Source organism: Rissa tridactyla, chromosome 2 (assembly GCF_028500815.1).
Source record: "Rissa tridactyla isolate bRisTri1 chromosome 2, bRisTri1.patW.cur.20221130, whole genome shotgun sequence".
NCBI classification, from domain to species: Eukaryota; Metazoa; Chordata; class Aves; order Charadriiformes; family Laridae; genus Rissa; species Rissa tridactyla.
The window spans coordinates 146,434,647-146,461,484 of NC_071467.1; the positions used below are offsets into that span (position 1 = coordinate 146,434,647).

The 26,838-nt window shown below is 35.6% G+C and overlaps 1 protein-coding gene across 1 annotated transcript in view; it reads left to right on the forward strand.

The window, feature by feature from the left end:
* The window catches only part of MALRD1 (MAM and LDL receptor class A domain containing 1), a 273,631-nt gene that overhangs the window by 151,086 nt on the left and 95,707 nt on the right, over positions 1-26,838 (forward strand). The window contains exons 28-29 of the mRNA XM_054190597.1: positions 170-327; positions 25,230-25,410. Of these exons, the coding sequence (XP_054046572.1) occupies positions 170-327; positions 25,230-25,410 (339 nt within the window). The remainder of the gene's footprint in view (positions 1-169; positions 328-25,229; positions 25,411-26,838) is intronic.

Here is a 26,838-nt window from a genome sequence, read left to right on the forward strand (position 1 = left end):
AAGTACACAAGGAATGTGATCTGGTAATTTTTTACCCTCTGCTGAGGTTCACTGGTACAGGACCTGTATGGGAAGTATACTTCATATGTCTTGCTTTTACTTTGCTGAGTTTTGGAATCTAATTTGAAAGTCTAAAGGAATTTTTCAGTAATCCATCATTTAATTTCAGGAAAATTCCTGTTTCTTGAGGCCACTGCAATAGGCCTAAAAAATGAAAAAGCCCATGTGAAGAGTTCCAGATGGAAAGAATCAAGTGGGACTTGTGTGATGGGCTTCTGGTACTTCAAGTCATCAAAAGCCATGGGACATATTCAGGTTCTGATTCAGGTAATAAACCCCCCCCTTTTTTTGAATATCTGATATCTGTAAGGGTGTACGTGCTCCAGCAGGGTGCTTCGGCACTCTGACATTCTGTTGTTCGTCTTGTAGACTGGAAGAGCTCTCATGATCCTCCTAGTTCTGTGCTGGTTTTTATTATTGTAGTCTCTTAGAAATGCTTTTACCATTTCTCTTCCAAAAGAATTTTCTCTGAAGGGCCACTGAGAATATTTTAAAAGCCCTCTTTCCATTTTCCCTTTTCACATACAGTACCTTTCTCTTTGATATTCTCCACGTGAGAGCTATTTTCATATTTTGCTGCAATCCCTATTGGTAGCTATCAGTATACAACCCTATCATTCTGATGGGATGACATCCACCAAGAAAATGAATCAGCAATCTGCACAAAGTGAGAATAAAATAAAAAATATAACTGTATTAAATTATTTATATTTTTATGGAGACAGTTACAGAACATATAATCAATTTTCTTTAGAAATGGCATTTTCTTCACTAAGTGTGTGATGACAAAAATATTAAAAAACAAAAAAACCTATTGAGTTATTCAGTTACAAGTGAAAACAGATATGTGCCTTGAAAATTGGCTGTTCCATTTGTGGTTCATTAAAAAGAAAAAGGATTAAATGCTTGTAAAAGCAAGTTTTAAACCATAATATGACTCTAAGTAAAATGTAGAAATTAATGATCAGTGTAGCAAAAGCATATATTTCACCTTCCTGTGCATGCTATGCATTTTGATGACATTGGGCATTTAAATGGTGTTCCAACCACGTGGACCAAATATACCACTTCTAGGTGTAGTAGAAACCTTTGCAAATGAGAGTCTGTGTATTTGTGCTTAACTGTATCTTCGCGGGGAGTTCTGGCTACTCAAGTATAAACCTTGGTGCAATTTATTTGCCACATGTCTGTTAACTTCTCTTTCTTCAAGTCTCCAGTAAAATATTGGGTTAGAAATCATTTTAGTGAATTGCATTAAAATTTCTGTTTTATTTCCATTGCAAATGTTGAATACCTTAACTTTTAATGATAGATCATATTTTGTCCTTGAAAATAAATTGCTAAAAATTGTTTCTCAGATGTTCTGGATATTATAAGAATAATTGAAAAGCCTGGAAGATAAAACATTTCAGTAGTCTTTAAAATCTAAAGACACAATCTAGGCTAAGTCTGTCTGAAATATAAAAACAATGAGCCCTTTGACAGCCATTAGTGTATTTTTTCATGGATTAGTCCAAACACCTAGAAATGACAACAGGCCACTCATCCAATAGCTGTATAGTTAATGAGATATGTTTATACAGCTATTTTTCCAAGAAAAGCTCAAATCCATAAAGGAGGCAAGTAGATTAAAAAAAAATAAAATTGGTTTTTGAAAATAACTTGTCTTTGGTAATGTATTCAAAATGAAAACAAAAATCGATCCTGTTACTTACAACGAATAAGGTGCAAAAATAAACATAACTTTTAACTCAAAGTTCAAATTATGTTCTCACTGCGTTACGCAAAGGTGTATCTTGTAGCACCCAAATATTGTAATTATGAGCATTTTAGGATTTCTTAATTTTAATTGTAAACTAAACAGCAAACTAACTTCAGTGGAAAATAAATAGCAGCTGCACTAGGTATGTGTGAGTGGTTTGCACTTAAATTATCACTGTTGATTGCATACAGTAATTATGACATTAAGTATGTTGCAGCATGGGCAGTTGCCTTAAAATCAGAAAAATAATTATTTCGCATTTTATTACATGCAGGGAAATCAATAATACACAAGCAAATATTTCCGTTAAACAGGAGATAAAAGAAGTGAAATAAAAGAAAATCAAACAAACCACACCACCTAAAATGAGTTAGAGACATTTATTCCTTGTTGGTATATTGTATCTGAAGGGTTCAAGTCCAGTAGTTAAAATTCTTAATTATTTTTTCCACCCTCAGGATGGACAAAGGGTTTTAATTTTTTATTCTCTTTTACAAAATTAACCTGAGCAGGGTTTTACTATATAGTTATCCCCATTGACAACAGCCTGTAAAGATTCTTTCTACTATACTTTTTAATATTTTTTTGAAATATAATGTTCAAATATATGACTTTTATGGAATTTTCTAGATCATGATCGCTAATATTTCCTTTCTCTATATTTGGGTAATATTCTCTATGTTTTCTCTTTCTTTTATTCTTATTACAGTGAGGGATTGCCCTCTTCTTATTTTCACCTAATTTTACTATCCTAATAAACTTCTCAGGCATTATTTTTATGTTATTTTAAATCCTTGTCTCCAGTGAGCTTTAAGAGATTTTTAAAGGCAGTGTAAATAGAAGACATTTGAGTAACGACTTATTATTCTTATTCAATTTTTTTTTAATGAAGGCAAGAATTCTACATGGAGATAGGAAACATTATTCTCATTATTGTATCTGAGATTGTTTTGTCAGATGAGTCTAGCTTACCCATCATTTTGCTCATAAGGATTCATAAGTCAATATTATAATTAGAGTTTCTATTTAGCAGTGTCTGTATGAATAAAATCTAATTAAACAACACATAGTCATGGGAAGTCATACTGAAGCACCTCCCACTAGTTCAAACTGCGATATCAATATATTTCCATCCAGTTTGAGTATCTCCTGATTTAAGGTTAAGCTAATGTCAGTGAAAGCAGATCAGTAGCTTGTGATTAGTTGGAAATGCTAGGACAAGGAGATGACCTGGGAAGGAGTTTACCATCTCAAGTTTGACAGTTCAGCAAACTGTCCCTACCTAAAGTCATCACATCCATTAAAAGTTGAACTGCGAGTGAACACCGTACACACCAATGGCACAGTAATGAACAGTATGAAGAGAAAATATCGTATGGAGGCAGAATGGGGAAGACGTTTCTCCTCCTCCTGAATATCACAGTGGAAGAAAAAATGGTAAACAAGAGTAAAAGGCCATTTTTAAAAAATCATAGTTCATGGTATGTATTGGTGTCTTCTCTTAATATTTACATTACTTGTCCACATTCAGGGAGTTTAAGAATATTATCTCTCATACTACTGAAGTAGTACCTCAGATTATGATATAACCAATAAAACTGCAGGATCATAAAAGGGATACTATAGCCAAACATGAACTTTTTATGTTAAGGTTTGCAGTTAGAGAAAACAAATTTATTTCCTAAGGGAATTTCTCTGCAGTTACTATGGTTTTTTTTCTCCTCAAATCGTACTACATACTCTTCATATAAACCTCTCTGTATATGAAACAGGAATCCAATCTAAACGATGGGCCATTGAACTAGTTGCAAAAATACCGCATTCTTCAAATCAACCCCCTCAACATTTATGCAAATGAAAGATGTTGACATTACAGCTATTTATGGAGACTGCAATATCCAACTCACTATCCATCTAAATTGAAATTACAGTGTTTAATAGCAGTGCAAAAGCTCACAGGGAAAACAGAATGTTACCAGAATAAATCTGGGTATAACCAGTCAAAACTTTGCTCCTGCAGTGAGATTCTGAGATACTTCTAATCTTCCCTGTGGCAGTCATAAGAGAATACAATCCAGTGTAGGAGATATTCTGAAGCTAAAGTGCAGCATACTCACTGTGCCTGTGATGGTGATGTGAGGTTCCTCATCGGCACTCAATACTGGTTTATTTTATGAGTCAGAAGAAACAGTTTTATTCTTAAATGCGCTTCTAAAGAGGCAAGCAAGAATTCTTAGGTGAAAGGAATGATACGTTTTATCCTTCTGCTGATCTGAACATGTTTCCTACATAAAAAAAGAATCAAGTCTTAGGTATCACAATGGGAAAGAACAACAATCAAAGGATAAAACCATTTGTTGAAGGTAATTTTTGTGGGATCAATGTTAATTACCCTGTATATAGACGTTGGCATTAAAATCAATGATTTAAGATTTAATACTGTCGGGGGCCCTCTTTCAAGCATTTGAAACAAGCCTCTAAAAAGAAATATGTGGATGTACAAGGAAGGTGAAACTTGCTGTTAGTAACTACCTTCGCTGACTGTGACAAGGCCAATATACACAGGATCTCGTTAGGAAGTTCCAGTGGACCTAACTCAGGCATTTGTCATAGTGAATTAATTCCACCCAGTTACAAATGAGCAAAGACGGAATGATATTCAGGAGGACAAGAAGTCCTGGACAGTTCACGGCAAGTGAAGCAGGGCCCCACGGCCACCACTGGAGCGACAGACTAAGCTGGCCAGGGCAACAGGCAGCGGGACCAGCAGCCAGCCACCTCCCACTGCTCAGAGCTGATGCAGAACAGACCCTGTCACCTAGCTGTGGGACTGCTGCAGCTTCTCAGCACAAGCTGGAAGCCATCACAGGTTCCCTTGATATTGTTATTAGTTCTAGCTATCCTAAGGTAGAGAGGAGAAGAGAGAGCTGGTGCTGTAGAAATGGATAGCTTAGCAGATGCCACAGCTCAGGTATAGATGACTCGTGGTGGTTTTTGTAACTCCTTGGTTATTTTTAATCGACCAGCCCGCTGTCCTTACCTGTCAACAGGAAAACCTGCAGCAGAGTTGCTGCAGATGCCAGCTGATGTCTTCTGGACATTTGTATTTCTAGGGATTGAGTAGTTTAAAATGAATTTTTTGCAAATCAATATCATTGACCCCACTTCTATGGGAAGTCACTCAAGAATAAAGTCTGAGGAAACAACTTATTCTACTTCACAGCTTAAAATAGACTGTGTGTTTCTACATTGATTCTTCTCCCTGGCTGCATGAAAAACAATCAACTCCTCACAGTAATGTAGAAGTTACAGATTTAATTGGGTTCGGTAGCCTCAAAGCAGATTATCTGACTTTCATGCAGCTAGAGGAAGAAACTTTAAATTTTAAAAGATTTCCTTGAATGTTTTATTTAAGAGTCTGCTGAACTTCAAAGCATGCTCCAAACAATGTAGAAAACACGTAGATTTTTTGCTTATCCTCTTAGACATAATAAACATCCTAGAGAAATTCTTTAAATCTAATGCACAATTGTAAAGTTTTCTAGTATTTGTGTATAGGTGAAATAGATACATGAACGTACCGAGCTATATGTTCAGTAGCTTACATTTATCTTTTATTTTTCCTTTGAATCCTTGTATTTTTTTTATTTCAAATACCTTTCCTTTATTAAATCCAGTAAAAGACATATTCAGGAGAATTTAGTTCCACATAGCAGCACAAGGGTAATGGCCTTTATTTAATGAGTATCTATATAGCTCTCAAAAGGGACACAGTTTTAAACTCTTTACTCCCATCGTTGACATGTGAACTGTTATTAAAAGTTTTATTTGAGTCAATGAAATGTCTGATCTGACTAACGAGTGAGAACAAGGGAGAACTACCTTAGTCCCAGGACCTTTAAAAGAAATCAGGGAGGATACTGTGAAATACAGTATTGTCAAGAAAGAAAGGAAGATTAACTTTTATGGCAGCTTTACTTCCCAGAGCAAGAAAATTTTATATTTACATTTCCTGAATTGAATGCAGAATCTGAAACAGCACTTTTCACCTTTTTCGGCATTCTTTCAAACAGGGTTGCTGTAGGCCTGATTTTGACCTCATGGCATAAGCATATCTCTGAGTAAAATGAAACTGAGACAGCCATTAAATAAAAATAAGTCAGTTTTCAGTGGAAGCATCGTTTCTAAAAAGCAGTTTACATAGAAGGAACAAACAAATATGCACAACTGTAGATAAGGGCAAAAACCATTCCGTGCATTTTATTTTCTCAGATGAGTACATTAGGAAGTTATTTCAGTCTTCTTCGCTGTAAATTATTGGAAGCACAGAATTCATTGCATTCTTATACTGCAACCATATGTAGGCATTCATTCCAAAGAGGTGGTGAGCTGCAATAATACATTTGGATGTGCTTTGAAGGAAAAACATATTTTGAAGAAGGGTTAGAGAATCACCCTTGTATTTTGGAATCTTGCTCTTGAAGACAAGAGGTTCATCAGAGGATTTGTAATTTAAAATCATCGTGTTTCTAGAAGCACATATAAGAGAAAATGTTCATATGTGAATTATTAAGCTTTTTTTTTTTTTTAAATTCTTTGAGAACTTGAACTTTTTCTCCCTTAGGAGATGAGGACGATAAGTAGTAAAGAATTAGCATGACTAAGGGCATGTCTCTGTCAGGCAGGGCAGTGCCTGGTTGGAAAACTGAGCAGGCTGACAGATTTAGATAGCACGATGGATAATGAATCATCGAAGCAACACAGCAATATCCTGTAACATTACACCTGCAATCACAAGCCCTGCCTCTCAGGGCTAATACCACCATCCTATTTTCTATCCCAGCCTGGCACCATATTGCACAAAGTGATATAGATGAAAAATGCATTTTCAGTTTCCCCCATATTGCACAGTTCTCCATTGTTGTTTCACTGAACTTCTCTCCCAAACCAAAGATCTCTGGAAGCAATTTACATTATTGATTTGTGGGTTAATGATATCACAGAGTGACGGCGGCTACATTGCAGCTTTTTAGCATATGAGGCTTTGAAACATCTCTGGGATCTTTGCAGGTCAGAATTCTTTTGCTCTTTTCTAACGCTTTTCAGGGCAGACATTCAAGAGCGAAAGTTGTGATTTCAATGTGTCTCAGTGCAGGTTTTTTTTAAGGACTATAGAGCTGCCGTTGAATGATTTTTACTGAAGCAACAGATGTACAAATTAGGACTTTTTTTATATAGCAGCTGTAAAACGGAGTATTTTTATGAAGAGAAAAGGACTTTTTCTAAATGATAGAGACATAGCATTGAGCATTGAGCGTTTTTATTAGTTTTTCATATCACTTCTAAATAGGTAAATTTAGGAAATTTATTAACATATCTTTTTTTTAAAAAAGAAAAATAATTAACACAACACATAACCGGGTGCCTGCTGATATTTTTTAGAAAGCATAGAGCATTGATCAGACTTGAAATCCCAAGACAGTATCTAATTTTCCTGATTAACAATTTTACCTGGAAAAAAAAAATAACTGAACATTTCCAAGAGCTCCGTTTAATCTCACAAAAGGTAGAAGAACTCTCCTTTTTCCTTTTTCCTTTTTCCTTTCTCATCTCCTTTCACTGCCCAAGGCCCCTTGGTCTCCCATTGAGAAAAGTATCTTCCTTTTGTCAAACACAGACTGAACTGATGTTACGCTAGCAAAACTTCAGCAAGCACTGATCTAGCGTTAGTGCTCATTGTAGAACATTAATTTGTTTCCGGTTTTATCCTCCTTTAATGCAACTTTTATTTTGAATTCACAGTTCATTTTTAGTGTCTTGAAGATGTTCTAGTTTCTGGTAGTCTTTGATCTTTGCCAGACTTGCAGTATCAATCTGTAGTGTGCTTAAAATTACTTTGATGAATCAATAAAGGGTCTTAGCATGAAGAGTGTAATTTTTATGCTTCCAGAAATCTTTTTAGTTTCTGGCCTCCAGCTTTGAACCCACAGTAGCTTCAGAAAAAACAAGCATGTTTCTGTATTTGCTCCAATTTAGTTCATACAGATGGAAGTACCTGATTCCAATTCATTTAATTCAAGGATCAGACTAGGAAGTTTTTAGTACTTATATTTATGACTTTAATAATTTGCGTGTGTATTTGTTTGTAGGTTGACCACATTGCATTATGTAATGGTGGATTAAATGAAAGATAAAAGCCTGCTTTAAGTAGAATTGTCTTATCATTGCATGCACTGACATCCTACAAGAGCAGTTATCACTTGCAGCAGAGACTAACAGTGTCAATGTAATGGGAGCTTTGAGAGACTTCAGTTTCTTCCCACTACCTTCCTTACCACGGAGATATACCTTTCCATAACCCGGTAACTTTGTGTTGCTTGCCTGTGAGAGGGTCCTTGCAGCTCAGAGATTAATTACCTGCAGGCTCATGGAAAACCCATGATCTATTCATACGAGTTTCTTATGTAGGTTTTTAGACTCAAATTCTTTCAACAAGCCTTTATGTTCAGTCACACGCCACAGGTTGTCCAGCTGCCCTCACCACTTCCCACCTTGCTTCAGTCTTTTGTAACTTGTTCCTGCCAGTTTTGCCGGGCTGTATCTGCAAAATTAAAAACACAAGGAACCCATACAAGGAATTTTAGTATTACTCTTAAGATTGAAGGCTTTTAACAGAGGAAACCATGCTAATTTTCTGTTTGAATTAATTAATGAAGTAATTAGACATGATACTGTAGTACTACTAAAATCAGGAATAAAAAAGACCATTTGCATAAGTCTCTGGAATATATGACTTTAACTGTGTGGTCTGCAGAGTATATTTGATTTTGCCTTCAGCAGGAGTACTAAAAGAAGGAAACACTAAAAATTATGTTTCTTACCTCCCACATATCAGAATAGTTGGAGCTCTTAATCAATTTGTGATACTAATTTATCTTTAGCTCCAGGAGTTTTAGATGACATGAAAATTTTTAAAGGCTAATGCAAATGAAAAAAAAAACAACCACCTTTATTATAAGAGTGGATCTTATGGAATTAACAAATCAAGAGAATTATTTAACCTTTAGCTGTAATGCTGGGCTCTAATGTGGACCAGGAATAACTGGGTATGGTCAAAATATGAGGTCTTTCTTTGAAGAATTGGAGTCTAAAGAGAGTGAGGACACAAAAAAACCCACAACCTACTAAAACAAAAAATATAAACCACCTTTGAGACTATTATGAAGAAAAACTGCATTTTCTATGAAAAAATCATATGTATGCTTTTCAGATTTTCATAATAAATCAAAACTATAAGACCAATTTATTTATTTTTAACTTTCAAAATCATACAGGTGAAAAAAATGAAATTCCTATAGTGGAAAATATTATAGTGAAAATTTTGTTTGTTGGATAGCAGTCATTAAATAAAAATACAGTGAAATACTTTAAATAGTTGTAATTCTAACACTCATCATAACAAGAAAACAGTTAAAAGCGTGGAGAACAAGAGTGCAAATAACCTTATTTTTATTTCCTTGCAAAATCACATATTTTCTATAAAGCATTAAAGGTCACCACACATTTCTCATTATAATGGTAGAGGAAAGTGTGATACCACAGGTGCCATTTTACAATTAATAATTATGAACAATTTTGGATGTCAATTGCTCTTGTCAATGAAATGTAAGAAGAGAAAGCTGTTGTGGAAAGGTCGTATGAAGCCACAGTGGAAATTTAGACTAATGCAATTGTACAAAACTATTCATTTTAAGTAGCTAACTTCTCAACTGGTTTATTAAAAAATGCTTTGTTTTTTGAAATTACAGTGAAATGAACCAGATACTCAATTAATATTTGGCTGAATCAATAAATCAAGGCACAAATGTGAAGCATTTTTCAGCTTTTAAAGAATTTGTTTAGGCTTGTTTTCTGTATGTTTATACAATCTCATTTAGGCGGATACAAATATTACTTGTTCTATTAAGTGTTGGTATGATAGAGCAGCTCTAACGTTTATCCAATCTACTGCCTATATTTAGGTGTTATTTGGTCCTCCCCTCAGCTGCTCACTGTTGCCTTCTGTGCCTTCCACAGAATGGCACAACTTAGTGTCTTACTGTTTTCTAGTTTAATTTGTTTTGATCTGTATGGGACAAAACAGTCTTTAAATAACAGTTTCCAATGTGATCCAGAAGAGGTAGTATTTAAATTTTAATACATGAACCATCTAATTCATTTCATTGATCAGCGAACAGAAGAAGCCTCTTGTTATTTATGACATGGAAATACTCATTAGATTTGGAGGACTCTGCTGTGTACAACATTATTCTGATAATTTTGACTGTGATTCATTTCAGAATTGTCTTCAATGGGAGTTCAGGGGGAGTAAGTTATCAAAAAGTTTATTAGTAGTCATAAAAATGATTTAGGTGGATTTCCATCCCTTTAACCCTTTATACACCAGCTGCATTCTTGAAGTGTCACTAAAGGAATGAGAGTTTTCCTTTTTCTTTTTTTTTTTTTTTTTTTTTTTTCCCCCTGGCTAGCTGTTTTAGGATTATGTTGGCTATGGAAAGGAATTAACAACTAATGAAAATCCTTCTCTGACTCGGTAGCTGCATATTTTTTACCTTAGACTTTGCCTTGCTCAATAGTATATTCTGTTTAAGTCATTACATCTGGAATTTAATCTCTATACAAATTGCAGTCTCCTTCTTCCAAGTGGTATCAAGATTTGTTGTACAAAGAAATGAAATATCTTGGCACTAGTGGTGCAATAAGATTGTTCCAAAGAGACCAGCTATCTCAACGAGACCAATCTTAAAGAATCAATCTTTCCTGCTTGAAAAGAAAATTCTACTGTGTGTAGCTGAAGAATCTGAATGATCTTACACATAATATACAAAGAAGGTCTGGTAATATGAGGGAGAAAGGTACAGGAGATGCTGTAGTGAGACACAAGAAGGCACATCGTGGTAAACGACACTAAAATACCTTAAAGCGAGTCATCTAGTTCACATTTTCTGAGCATGCCAATCTGATGGCTACTAGTCTTACAATGGTGCATATAGGATGCCATCACTATAGAAAGAGACTTCATCTTAAAAGACTTCATCTTAAAATATCCGTTTCTATACAAACATGAAATTCTGCTGTAGGAGGGATGGGGAAGGTACGTTGTTCCACAAAGCCCTTTGAGTTGGCTTATTTTCAGTTATTTTGTCACTCAGTGGTTATACTTTTCCTTTGATTTGCCTTGGTTCCTTGTTGCAATGGTTCCTTAGTTCACACAGGGAGATTGATTCTGATAATTATCTCTGTGTTTATTGGCTGTAGGAAATAAATGCATTTAGAAAATGCAGACAGAACTTCTGTACTGTCTGCAACATCTAGAGAAAAGATAAAGAAATGGAAATGGGGAATCAAGGTTATCACAACTACTGAAACTATAAACCAGGAGTGGATTAGGTAACAGTTGCTGCACTAGGAAGAAATGGAAAGATAGCATTTTCATTGAAAAACAGTATTTTCATTGAAAACCAAAAGATAAATGGAAGAGAAAAAATGCCACTGAATTTCCTGTTCTACCTTACTTTTATTTGTATTTGTTTGACGGATTGAAAGTTATTACAAATTCTCTTAAGTGTTTGAAGTGTGGCTGATGCTTGTTCTAATGCTTATTTTCAGACATATCATTTTGCTTTTATGTAGGCAAATTATTCCTGTTACCACAGGAAAGACATCTTAGAAAGAGTCTCTGCACTTTCTCCAGTAGGTAGATTTCTTTTCTTAGAAATATGTTAAGATCACAGGACCTGCTGTTAAATTGTAATTTGACCCAATGCGGGCGAGATTCCTCTTACTTCAAGTCATAGATGCTTCCTATGCGGCCACTGCACCAGTCACCCCAGGCTCTCTTTGTTGATGGTGGGGTTTTACTCAGTATGTCAAAGGGAGACTTAGATATGATTTTTTCTCATTCTAAAGTAAGCTTCTATAAGAGGAAAAGTGGCTATTGTTGTCAATATAGCTTCCTGTAGACAGGTAACATTTGATAAACAATTTTGGGTACATTCAGGAATGTCATTGGATAAATATTTGAATTTTGGATATTTCAGTACATATTATTAAATACTTACCAAGATATTTCATATCTCTTCTGGCAACGCACACCCCAAGATCTCATGAATCTGTTTGCAAACTTTTATGTTCTACATCCCTACTGTATTATATATATTTATAACTTCATATGTCCTTGAACATATAAGGTGGTGACCACTGGGGAGAGAAGTAGGGAAAGAGAGAGAATCCCACTGAAATGTTTTCATATAATAAGATCTGTCATTTATGAGAGCCCTCATTTTGTAGAGAATGTATTTTATAAGTACAGCTTAAAAATTTAAATCAGATGTCTGGTTCCCTGGTATTCTCTAAGGAATAAATTGTTGTATCAATCAGATATTACAGAGACAGGACTTGAGCATTCCTCTTAAAGATGTCTCTTTGCTCTGGATCAATTCAGTGAAGCTTAAAAATCCGTAATCAAGCTTTGACTACATAAAGACCTTACTATTTTTTTCAGACTTAGCGTTTTGATTCCGCTGAGCCAGTCCAGTTCATCTAATATCCCAGAGGATCTGTTCTATATATCTACAAGCCCAAGCTACAATCCAATTGAAAAAAATATTCTATAAGAATACAAATAGGCTGTAAAAGTAAATGTCACAAAGAAAGAAGTACAGTTATATCCCAGTTAACATCCCGCTACATCAAAGTAGGGATGACACCTGACTGACAGTAATCACTCTCTTTTACAAATGAAAAAGCATAAGATACTCTTTCATGATTAGTAGGGAATATTCATGTCAATCCTTGTCCTGCAAACTTGTCACTTTGAAGAAGTGACAGATGAAATATTTAGTAAAACCTTGAAAGTTTTAATGTCATTGTACAAGAATTAAGAATTACTATTGCTAGTTGTAGAATTGTCTTACGATTTTATTGCAGTACACTAAAATAATCTTACATTTTTTAAAAAAAGTGTGTTTAGTTTACAGCAAATCTATGTACTTGTTTTCCTTTTTTTTGTCCCAATTTTTTTATGTTTTGTCTCAGCAGAATCCCTGTAAAGATATATTTTCCCACTCCTTACATTCAGTTTTATATACAGAATCAAGGTGGTATTAGACATGAATTACTGAATTGAAATATTGATTGAAGCAAACAAAACCTCTGAAAGATTCCAGATGTTTTCTTCAGCTGAATTGGCTTTGCCTTGGGATTTTTATTTTTCAAGGCAGTTGTAATGGTAATGCTTTAATTCTTCATGAACAAATCTTCACATTTCGAAGAGCTGAGCAGACTTTCACACAGATTGATTCCATGATTCCTACGTCCTGGAAGTGATTTTGTAAACACTGTGACACTGTGAATAGAAAAATGCTTCTGACCTTAGCCACTAACTGTCAAAGTTTCAGAGAAGAAAAGTTAGTCCCACCTGCTCAGCTTCTGGCTGCCTACTATGTCACTCAAACAGTACTTTGATCCATGTGGTTGACAAGAGTAAGGTGCTCCGCTTCCAAGCAGACCTTTGCCCAGGAGTGGACCTCACATAAGGATAAATTGTTCCAAGATAAGATGTGTCGATGAACAGGGGAAGTTTAGTCCCACCGCCTAAAAAGTTTGAAGTTATAGTTCAATTAAATATTGAATAAGTATCCAAATTGGTAGATACTTATCTGAGCCAAGCAATTTACTGGTCTTTCCATTTAGTTTGTACTAAACACCAATTCAGTGTGAGAATGTCTAGACCAGATTAATTTCTTTCATTTTTAGGAGAGAGGGATGTTTTTTCTTTCTGTTTCAGTGGCCACAGATGAAACTGACAAAGTTACTTTTTTGGTGCAGCAAAGCAAGACTTTGTGTCCCAGATGAAAGTTTTAGTCAACATTCAGTAAAGGCAATGAAAGAGGGGCATGCACCTCCTGTTTGGACAACAAGGTTGTATTCTTTCTGTCATTCCATAATCCAACTGATAAAGGAGAATGTTAATCCGGAAAAGATGTGTAGAAGATGAGTTAAAGCTGCTTAATAAAAAGGTGAAATTTGGTACGTGGTTTTGCCTCACATCTTCAAATATGGTATTCAGAGTATTCTCTAGAGAAGGAAAACCATGACAGATTTGAGGTTGTCTCTTTTCTGCATACGTCTTTTTATGATCTTGATTCATAAGCTGTTCCCTTGCATCTCTTACTGTATACATTCTGCATTTGTTTAGGCAGTCAATATAAGTAAAGGTTTGACTTTCATTTTATAATCTGAGGAATTTAGTATTGCACACTGTCCTTCCATTTGGCACTGTGGAGGGTTGTAACAGTTTTCCAGTCTTCCTAAAGTTTTTGTAGCTATGATTATTTCTCTTTCAAGCTTTGGTTTTCCAGAGAATTCCAGTTGCCTCAAGCCTAAGACAGGAACAATCTGAGGAAACCTGTATAACATAATTAAAACAAAGGTGCGACAAAGTTTGAGACAATATGGAACCAAGTTGTTTGAAATGTTAATGGTCTTCTGAAAGGGCTTTGATGTTTATCGTTACTCAGTCTTAGCAGCAGAACTGAGGGGAAAAAATGAAATCCAAGCAATCATGTTTGTATCCCTTAAGATACCTAAAAACCAAAATCAAACAGAGGTGGATTATGCTAGGAAATGAAGAAGAAATTTTTCCATTTGAGGAAAAAGGAGGGCTGGGAGGACCAGGAAATGAAAACAGGATGGAGTAGTACAAGGTACTTAATGAATCCCCTTTTACAAAATGTTGTTTTATTTCTCTGTTCTAACTCGTAAGGATAATATACAGAATGAAGATGTATTTTAAGAGCCTAAGAACATGAAATTGTATTTGATGGAAAGAGTGTCATCGGAACGTAGAAAGATGCAAACAAGAAACAGAAAAGTTTGCTTGGCTATAAATGAAAGGTGGCGATAATGAATAGATTTAATAGTTGTGACAGGATAAATCAAAGTTTTAAGAAGGTGATACTCACAGAAAAATTAAAAGAAAATCAATAAAATATTCTTGCCTTCCCAGTATAGAATTCTTTTCTAAAATAAGAGTTTTAAAAGTAGAACTTCATCTCTGCTAATGAGCAACTTAATTGTCATTCCTTGAAATGCCTACCTGCTTAAAACAAAACCCTGTCTCCAGATGAATTACCAGTCGTTTTTTATCAAAGTGTTTTTGAAACTGGCTTTTCTCAACTCAGCACTTACAGCAATTAAGAACCAAGAGCTCCTAGAAATATGGCAAGTGCTGACACTTGTGACAGGGTGAGCTGTTAATGCCTTCTGGTGCTCTAAAGGAATTTACTATGAAATTGCAGAATTCCAAAAGTGGTGCATTTTAAAAGAGGAATTTAGTCAGTGGTATAAGTTTATTTATCAGACGTGTTCATTAGAATGCATGTTCCTTGCTGAAGTGCATATTCCTTTATTACAGTGATGTTAATTTTGGAATTGAAAATTGGAGAAAAGATATTTCAGAGAGTGAAAATCATCTTAATGCTTTGCACAAAGGAGGAAATTAAAGGGATGGATGGATGGGCTTTGCCATTAACTCTTATTATGAAAACCTGCTGAGACTAATACATGCAGACTATCTAATAAAAGGCTTGAAGGCTGAAATATCAGTATTTCATCTTGCTGTTTTTCTTCTTTCTATAACGCACTGTGAAAATGCAATTATGTGATTTTGTAAGTTATCCTTGAAAGTGAAGCCAATTTTTCATGCATACTAATATACTTATGCAGTATACGTTTTGTCTGGATCAAATAATTTCTTAAAGATACCATTTGATCGTCTTGACGTTTCTTTTCGAAGTGTTTTTATAGAAGGCAGAGAAATACTGAACAGAATTTCTGGTTCCTGTCAAAATAGGACTCTGAAAAATTAGAGAGAAACCTATTTTTAATGTATTCTCTTCGGTGCTGAGACTCATGAATCTTCATTGAAGTCACTGCAACTTGAGTAAGCTCATCACTTACAGAAGCATACCCCTAAAGTAAAACTCACCCTGTTTCATTACTCATCAATAACATTTTCCTGTCTGTTGGGACCACTACTCTGTAGATTGTTGCAGTTCTGTTATCTGCCTTTTTGTTGTTTTCTTCTTTGTTTTGCTACCTCCATTTGCTGAATATTTCAGAATCCTCTAGCATGCATCCCTCACCATCCCTTAGCTTGGTGATGGGAAGTGTACATTTTGAGTTTAAAATCTCTCCCTACATTGAAATTTTTTCTGTTTGTCTCTCCCTCAGAGCTACTCTAGGTGGAGTTAATAATTTTGGAATTACATATTTAATGCAGAGCTTCAACATTCACATAATTAGCAGTAATTTTCTAAATGGAGTAGTAATCTTAACCACAAGTCTCTGTGGGTTATTTAATAGGAGAGACAAATTTTCAAAGCACTAGCTAATGGCGGAGCAGCGAATAACTACTGCTGTGCCCGGATTTTGCTACAGGATTAACAACATGTACAAATGTTTTATTTGGTTTGTTTGCATGCACTTACCAACCTTAGACTTCCCATACAGAATGTGTGTCTTTCTCTAAAATACAGTGGCCTGCCAAAGCTGAGGAGAGTTATCGTAATTAGTGCTGTTATAAAGCGCTGCTGAACTGTTTGTTATCTATCTGATCTGTTTGTATCAGTTGATAACTGAATTATCAGCCTGGTGATTGACAGTGTGCCAGAGGATACACGTGCTCATTCATAAGTCACATCTTCATGACCTGATTGTCTGCTCCCATTTTTCTTCATGTCCCCATGAAGAAAAGAGAGAAGACAGAAAGGAAGAAAAAAAGGAAAAGAGGGAAGGAGAGAAAAAAGTGAAAAATTCAAGTCTTGTGTGAACAAATCCTGACTTCAGTTCACTCTGACTGATTTAAATAATTTTAATAATTTGATATTGTATATGGATTGATCTGATGTAGAGCTTTTTTGCTTGAATGAAGTATAAGGTCAAACTGTAGGGTTAGGTTACTGTTTTCAAATAATCTAAGCAATATTTTTTAGCAAGTTAAGTTTTAAGAGAAAATCGGTAAGAAGTGAGAAATGAAGAAGAGAGAGAATCTGTCATGCTTTGAAAATAACTTTAGGTGAAGAAGACACAATAATTCACATTGCTTTCTTTTAAGATAAGAGATTCTGCTCTACAGCATAGGTCTTCAGTTTTATTGCATTTTAATGTTTGGGGGTTTTTTCAAGCTACATATGAAAGACTTAATCATAGGAAGCCAGATCTTTAAAAAAAAGCAAGGATTCTGTGTAGTGCAGTGCTGAAGTAGCAACAGCCCAAATATATAAGGAAGGTGCTCAGAACCCTCGGAAAATGGGACTTGTTCTCAAGTAATGACACCTAAGTAGATAGGTGATGTTAGAAATGTCAGCAAACACATTCACTGTGCTGTGATTTGGAGAAATACAGCTTCATAGAAGAGGTCTTTAACATATGAGCAAATGAGGAAAAGCTGTGTTTTTTCTTCCTTCCATCTCTTATTTCTTTGATGTACATGTAAAAGTGCAGGACTGCACTCCACTCCTTCTTGAGTAAAAGGAGGAAGCAGGGAAGGAACATACCTCATCATGGGATAATGTATCTTTAAACTACTTGGTCAGCCATTGAAAGGCTTTAATGATGCTACTACGTCAAAGAAAGCAAAATTTCATCAAAACTAGGTTTATTAGCGAACTTAATTTGCACACCTTGAAAATACGCTTGATTCTAAACTAAAAAGAAATAGCCTGAAAAGTAAACTGCCCTCCTGAAATACTCATGTAAAACGGAGGGATCACCATCCATCAAAAGCTAGAGAAATGAGCAGTGACAGTTAAAGTCACATTATGCTTCTTCTATAGTATGTTTCTGTGCTTTGCATAACACATACCTTGTTCTAAAAATTATGGATGGTAACAGGAAGATACTGTTCTCAAAGGAACCTGAAAGAAGAGGAGAAAAGCTTTTTCCTAACATTTTTAAAAAGTATGTAAAAAGAGTTTGACTTTCAAAAGTCTGAAGGTGCTGCAGAAGGAGAAGCCTTTTGATATAGTGAATCCTGAAAGTCTTTTTATAGTATTAATAATAAACAGTTAATATTTTTTGATTAATCATTTGAAAATATTCTGTCTCTGGTTAAAAAGCCCTCAAGTATATTTGGTTTGAAGAGTCCAGGAATATTTAGCGAGTGTTTTTATTGCCTCCATCCATTTGGTAAGCCCAGCTTCATTTCCTGTGGCTCTGCTGAAATAAATATCAGATGCAAATGAACCAGGGAAATATTTTGAACCCAGCTCAGAACGTGAATAGAAGGAGCGGTGCAGATCAGGAACAAAATCTGTGTTTCATTGCTGTTTCACTGCAGACACAACAAGGTAGATTGTCTCATAGTGGAATCTTTATAAGTGCATCTGGAATACTTAGTGTATTCTTCTGACAGAAATTGTATTCATAAGAAGTTTCTTTGAAATATCTTGTAACTTAAAATTACATACTCCTCTTGCACGCTTTGGATTCACTTCCTAATATTGTTCTGACTGTGTAAGAAATGTAACCTTGAGAATAATGGTGGTCTCTGCTGTGTACAAAAAATATTAAATGCAACCACAAAATAAAAGGAATTCTTAGATGGAAAGAAATCCTTCCCTCTCCTTCATTCTTAATATCCCCAGGTGAATTAATGAGGATATTGAGCCCAGTAAGATATACTTTCCTCCTGCAGAAGTTCTCAGAAGAGAGGTTATAAAAACTTCAGATCATTCTTCAGATGAAGACAAGCATGAAGAAGATTCTGAATTGCAAAGTAATGCAATCATTAAGAAATAATTCCCCTCAGACTATCAGAAGGTAGATTAAAAATCCTCTCAATACGAATAGGAATTTTCCAATATGTCTAGGCATATAGACATACGGATCTAAACAGGTTATGGTCTTCTTAGAAGTAATTCTGCCGTTGTCTGAGAGTGTTTATCGCGCAGCATGATGGGACAGTGGAAGACCAGGACCCACTGCAACAAGTCAATGGAAAAACATGCCTTTTACTGTTAAGTTTTCCTTAATGATGGCTCATCACCTCAGCTTGACCTTTGACTATGTTCAACCCATAGAGGGCAGTGACATGCAATTAATAATAACTTTTCAGAGCCTTAAATGAAAACAGTCTCTTTCACATATGTTTTTAGTAGTCTCAGTGTGTGTTTTGGGGAAGAAATTTTCTTAGCTAATCTGTCAATAACATTGGACTTACAGGTTTTCTCAAATTGAGTTTAGGGGATTATAAAGTACAGAATTAGAAAACAGGTTGTAAAAACTACTTTCTGAGGAACTTTCCAGACGTGTTGCCCAGCAGTAGTTTGTACTAATAGTGGACCACATGCCATGAAGAGTTGCAGGTGTTCTTCTGTTGTAGCCCGTGGTCCACTTGTCCTCTAAAGCTTATGGGTATGACCAACAAATAATCTTCTTTAACTGTTTTTGTCCTCAACAAGATTAGGTGATCATTAAGGCTATTGAGACTGCTTGGTCCCTCCCTTCCCACTGTTCTGGGATGGAACAAATAAGCTTATTGCAATCTGGACCTATCGTGAGGACACTATTAATAAATCAGACTAAATTTATCTGTTTTCTGCTACAGGTAGAGAAATATGTTACCAGGTTAGACGGTGTGATACCTAAAGAGCTTTTTGTCTGTTAGGAGGTATAACTGGTAAACACGGTTGTTTCATTTTTGGTCCACGGAAACATTTGTACTATGCTGGACTATGCTGGTGATTGTGTATACATAGCGAATATTCTACCTGATCTTGTGATGACTTTCAGCACCTCTTTTCCTTCTAGGAAGTTCTAGTGGTTCCTACTATTTGCTTAAGGAAAACATCTGAGATCCCAAGAGTAAGAATTATTATAACACTTGGAGTTTTTATAGATAACTCAGTGCTGTACTGTTGCCTCCTGACATTATTTACGTGACAATTAAGTATTAGGTATTGTAACTGAAATATCGATAGGTATATACACATACAAAGATGGGCTTTTGAAAGGACACGTTGATTCACTGGGTTTTCGAAGAAGCTGTGAAACTCTGTTGATCATGGCTAAGAGTCACAGAAGTGCATCCACATCTTAACTGTTGGCAAGAGATTTTTCTAGACTTCACTTGAAAATGAAGGAGAAATATTTACAAAGACCTTTTCCCAGAAGAGGGATGGGGCTCAGGAGGAAACATGGATTTGTACATTTGAATAGGTAATAAATGGTCAATGGATTCCTGTACCATGAGGTATACCAGCAAGGGAAGATCTTCTTAATAATGAATAAAAGATAACGCTGGGATTATGGTATAAAAGACACTTTGAAACAGTTTATTTTGGTATTACATATAACATTCACCTAGAGAAAGTAAAATCAGTTCACAAAGTGGCAAAATAATCAAAAGAATGGGATGCGTAGATGATAAAACAAGAGTTGCATGAAGGCTTTAGCACTCCTTGACCCATGAGATGATGAGCACTTCTGAATTTTAACTTCTGATGTTCTTTGAGCTGTTACACAGAAAGAGTTTACAAAATATTAACATATTAGCACAAAGATTTAGAAGGATTTTAGTAATTATAAAATTACAAGCTTGAGTGGCATGCAGATTGAGGGGTTGTTCACAAAATTTGTAAGAAGAAACATTAAGAAAGACAGATTAAGTTATTTTAGTGGCACTTCCCCTCAGCTGAGGGAGACATCCACAGAAAGATATTGAAGAGACAGTATAAGATTTTAGTTTGAACAGAAAAAAATCTGGCGATCGTCATTTGTTAGCAGTGATGTGTCATTGTTAGCATTTTGCTGTCAAATTACATACCTTGCTAAAAAACTAGCTTTGACCATTTTTTTAAGGCAAAAGTATTTTGCTTGTGCATTCTGTATCAGTGAGATCTGAGACCCTCTCTTCTCTCCTCTTTCAAAGATTTGCATATATCTAATAGACAAATATTATAATCAAGTCTCATAGTTCAGAGGTGCAATTCAGCCTTTTGTTTGGAAAGATAAGGGTATTTCCTTTCACGTACACTGTTTTCTGGATGCTAGTTTTTCATTTTACTTTGGAATACCCTCTTTGGGTGAGGATGGTAGACTGATGGTTTAAGTGATGCAAGGATCTTGTCTATCACTCTTCTTAGCTGGAGTAGAAATGCAGGCAACAAAAGGATGCAAATGGGAAACTAGGTGATGACATGGTTTTAGGAATGTACAGTAGAGTGTGAGATGAACAAATCAGAACTGGAAGGAAGGCCAAGGCAAATGTAATGAGACGTAAGGAAGGTAATAATGTGGCTTTGATACAAAAGTGCTGGTGTGAGGAAAAGAGGCTGTGATTATGTGCAAGCAAGTGTAGTGAAGAAGGAATTGTGGACCCTAGGGTATGATGTGTACAGTGGAGAAGAGGCGTGAAACCTGAGATGTGGATGAATGGCAGCAAGACAGATCACAGCTTTGTTTTTTGGTAAAGGACCACATGTAGCTAGACTCCAGGAGGTTAAGTGGAAAATGGGATTTCTGCCCTGACCAACAGCCAGCATGATCAACCCACACACTCAGAGGCAGCACTGACGCTATCTGCCAAAGCCACAGATCTTAACCGTATTGTATCAGTCTGTTGGAGCATAGAGTTAGATTGGGCTTTTTGCCACCAGCCCAGTTTGAAGAACAATCTAGACACTCAGTATGAGTGTGTGTCAGTAGAAGAATAAGCCTCACAGAAACAGAAAGAAAGGTGACACTGTGGCCTCCAGCCTCCTCTACGCTGGAACACAGTCCTTCTGATTGTCATATATCTCTTTTACATACCTCTCTTTTATATTAATACAAGTATATGGGACTGAAAAAGATCAAAGGATTTCTGGATGCAACGGGCAGGTCAAAGCACAGACAGATTTTTTCTCCCCTCCTCGGGCCGTATTTTTGTTTGTTTTAGAAGTAAACACATTCCGAAGATATGAAAGAAATGCCAAAGCACCAGACAGATTAAATAGCTGGAGAATGCAGAAAACAAAACAATAATTCATGAAATGGAATCTGCAAAGCTTACAAACGATGATCTTCTCATGCCAAGTATGTATCCAGAAGAAGTGTATAGCTTACACCCCTTAGCCAAGCCAGCTCCACTGTCTGGGCCCAGGGAGAAGAGGAGAGCCAAGCTTCCTGCTTGTCTCCCTTTCCCACCTCTTCCTTGGCTGTTTCATGCAGACAATGTGCAGGGCTTGTGTTTTTGAAGGGATTTTTCACTCTGGATTAGAACAGCATTCCTGCAGTTATGCAAGGGATGAGCTTGCTTTTCATTTTGTTATGTAGATGTGTAGCTGAGCAAGTGAAAAATCAGCCTTTCATGCTTTATGAAGTTCTGCTGTTGCATGGGAACTGCCACTGTTGAACCCAGACAGGAAAAGAAATGTGTCTCTCTCCTGCATTTTATTTGTGTACGCATATTCAGGAATTTGTGAACTGCAAGGAGACTCCCATTTCTGTTGTAAAGTTTCTACCTGAAAAAAATTCTTTCTAGCAAAAAGTTTTCTACGTATTTCAGTGTCTCACTGTGGGGAAAAAATAACCCAGTTCCTATAACTGCATAAACACTTGATACTTTATGGTTATGACACCATATACAAATTGACAGCTACATCATTTTATTTGGATATTTCTAAAGTATGTGATCAGTGTTACTTGGTACTCAGAGCATACGTTACTCAAAAATCAGCATGACAAATGTAACATAAGTCTGAACAGAATGTAATGAAATAAAATATATTGTGAAATCAATCAATATCAGGCTAACAGCAGAATTGAGGCTCGTATTCTAGTTAACTGTGCTACATTTAACATTTCCAGATTTTGTATAAATATTTATCTCTCTATATTTTAAGAAGTTCCACTGACTTCTGTGCATCCAAACTTAAATGCATGTAATTTTTTTATAGATTTGGGCCTTGATGTTGGGATAGATACAAGTTCTGAATTTTTCTATCTCACTTAAACGCACAAAAGTAAAGGATTTCCCTTATCATTTAGTATTACTATTATCCACTTCATTTTAAGTCTCCTAAATTCACCACTAGTGTACAGCACTGAATTGCTTTTGTAAAATGAATCAGTAATTTCTTGTAAATATTTTTGGGGAAATTTTCGCATTCCAAATAGTTCTCAAGGGCAGACAGAAGAGGTTCTAGAGACAAAAAATGGACTAAATGTTAAAACTTTTTGAAGTTTTTTTTCTCTTCCATGTTTCCATGTATTTGTTAAAGCCAAATGGAACTCATCATAACTATCCATTTTATTCGTGTAATGGATAGATGGAAGGTGTTTCCAGACTAAACAAATTACCCCAATAAGTAATGCTTTTTTGGAGGTTATTCAAAAATATCGGAATCAATTGAATAGATACTGTTGAGTTACTGAAATAGTTAAATTGTTGACTATATAATTGATGAACAAGGAAAATATGGTTAAAGTTAAGTTATGTTTGAAGAACTGTTTTACCACTGTTAAAATCAGTTTTGATTACTGTATCTACTCTTTTTTATCCCAGTGTTAATATAGAGTCCTCTATGCTGTGTTTCCAGGTTGAAATCCAAGTGAAACTTTTAGAAAGGGTCTCACGTTCATTCTGATTGCCTGTTCCCCTCAATTCCATTGATTATAGGCCTGAAAGGGGCTTGGCCTTCCCTATAAATGAATGGATCTCTGACATGATGGCACATAAATAACCAGGAGTCTCACTGGGAGAGATACACTGAGAAAATCATAACCAGTTGTCATCGACTGAGAAATTAGTGGTGCAAAGTGCTAGTGAGGCCCTGTTATATTAGTCTTTAATGGAGCGCATCATTGGCTTTAAACCAATGAGACATAATGGAAGATGCAATGTCTAAACTTGCCTCTGTAGGTGCTTGTGTGCTCAGTCATTGTGACTTCTGAAGGGCTTCTATTGCTGTTGCTCCAGCACCATTAGTAGTGTAGAGCGATGGGGTTGTTCAGCTGAATATGGATTATGGTTTTACATGCAGTTATGGAGATCCTTCCCTGTGTTTTATTTTGCATTTAGCAATTTAAAACAATTATCAGTTTTAGCAATTTATTGTTTTCAACTAACTCCTTTACAGTTAATGCTGATTTTCCAGAACGCCATCATCAAGCCACGATTCAGTATCTCTATGCTTGGTAGGTCTGAGGACCTCCTTCTAAAAGATACCAAGAATTCTATGAATTCCCTGATTCAGAAACAGTTAATATATTTTTGTGCATACTTGTCTGCACTTTCCTATTCAGAATACAATACCTAAAGCTCCAAACTTCATTTCCTCATCGTAAATATGCATAAGACAATCTTATTAACATAAATCTGATCTAACAGGTTCACCATGTATAAAGAAATGTGATTAATTTTCTTCCCTGCCTATTTTTACTGTCATCTCTGTTTTCCTTAGGTTTTGTTTGTTCATGTTCTACTTTCTTAGAACCCTTGTTGTGCATTACATTTAGCTGCTTGATGCATTGCGCAGTGTTTTTATTAACCCTAGCTGGAGTACTAATGGGTTTTGATAAGAAAAGACTAGCAAAAATTTTCTCATTTACAATTTGGATGATTAGTCACATAGTCATAAGGAAAAATTAATTGTGACATATACAAAATTTTGCAAATATTTACTTTTGGTGCCATCATATATATGTGTCATTTATTCACAGCAATTGAAACTGGTGCATCTGCATTCCAATACTACTATTAAAAAATGAAGCATGTTGTTTGCTGCTGACTTGCCCATTACGTTATATGATGGGACACTTAAAGAAAAGCCTTAAAATAAATTAGCGTATTTAAAAGTCAGAATGCTCCTAATTACCTTCAAATAAACTACACTAAGCATATGATTACCTTATACTTGTTAGCTTTTTCTCCCTTATACTATCACTGTAACAACTTTTAAAAGATTTTACCTATTTAATACCCTAATTTTAAAATGGTAGACTAACCTTGCGGCCAGTAATATATTCCAAACATGAAGAATGAGCCTCAGAATTATATAAAGTTAAATACAACTCTACCAAAGGGACTGTTTTGGAGTTCAATCATACACATAGTAATTTCTGTACCAAGAGTCCGTCTACTGTTGATGTTTATGTGTGTTTTATGGTAATCATCTCATTTTGCTGCTTTTCCTATTATCCAAGCAAAGCATATGTTTACCATTGCTTGACAAGAATGTCAAGGCGTGTCTTGCAGTCTTGTCCCTGGTTTTTTGAGTTCTTTTTTTTTTCCCAAAAACTGTTATTTGATAATCCATACTTACGTGTATCTTACTATATTTATTTTTTTTCCAAACTTCAGACTGATGACGGGATTGTGAAAATATGGAGTGAATCAGGAAATCATGGTGACGAGTGGAACAAAGTCGAGTTACACTTGGGGAAACTGAGGAATTTTGAAATTATCTTTGAAGGCATTCGCACCAGAGACCTAGGAGGAGGAGCCGCAATAGATGACATAGAGTTCAACAACTGCACCACGTGTAAGTTCAAGAGGGATGCTAAGATCAAGAGGGAAGTTTCTAGAGGGATGCTAGAGATGTAGGATGTTCTTGCTTGTTTTTAAATACATCATGGTTTTACTGTTTTTATCATAACGTCACTGTTCATAAAATCAGTTATGAGTACACTGTTTTCAGTCTTATAACTTCAATACCATTTTCTACTCACACAGAAAGTCTTGTATTAGTGCAGTGTTCTCACACTAAATTATTGCAGGTAAATCCAAGAAATGCCTGAGTTTTCATTTCCTTAATTTATTTGGCTTCGTGTAAGAATTTTCCGTCTTTAATTCATTGGTAAGTTACTGAGTCTCTGATGGTGTATATAGTCATTTTATATAAATTTCAGATTATATCAAGTGAAGCCTGTGGTCTCACTGTTTATCATAAAGGCTCTTGCCATAAAAATGAGTTGAGACCACAAATCAACCATTGTCACTTTTCCTTTTCCCAGTTCAGTTCGAGTGTGAAGGCCAGCAAAGCAAAGAAAAGCTTTGACTCCTTCACAGGGTACTCACTCTATTTAAATCTTTTTGTGGACATAGGCTAAAATAGGAAAGATAAAAACTGGATGGATTGTGGCTTCTATCAAGGAAGGAGGTGGTCTTTATCTCTGCTAAGAAACAGTCTGACACAATATAAGTGGATTTTTTGAGTGAAGTAATCATTGCTGATGCCATGTATCAACGCTATATGAGTTTTGGGGAAGATTTTTGGGCAAGCTTTAACCTCCTGCTGTGGTCTGGATGCCAATTATCAACTGGAGTATGGAAAATGCACTTCTGGAGAGCATCTTTTGATCTAGTTTCACCTGGAAAATGCAAGTTTTGTGTTAAGAAATTGCTCTGTGGTGTAAACCAAAGAATGGAAACTGGATACAACTTGGGACCTACTTCAGAACTGCACTTTAGTAAAACTCTAAGGCAGATATGCTCTTAAAAGGTCTTCCAGGGACATGAAAGCTAGTGATTCCCTTATGCTTTTTCTAAGTGTTTCATTGTCCCCATTGCTACACATGTGATTATTCTCCAACGGACAAGGGTAGACAGAAAATGATGTCCTGGTAGGTAATGAGAGGTCAACGTTCCCCTACCACCTTGAATAGTAAAGAGGATGCTGATCGCTCTTGCAATTTTTTGCCAAGCTGTGGGTCTAGTTAAATCACATTTCTGGGATCCTATCCCATTTTGGGGCTAGAACAATTTAAACACTTCATTTCACAGTCAGATTCATGAAGGCATTCAGAAAATAAAAATAGCAAGATTTATTTTTCTAAGGAAGAAGAAAAGTCCCTGGTAAATTCATAGAGATGATATCAACATACCTTCACATAACAAAAAAATATTTCTGCTTACTCTTAAGCTCACATATTTTATAATAACCCGAAAATAGACATTATATAAACATAAC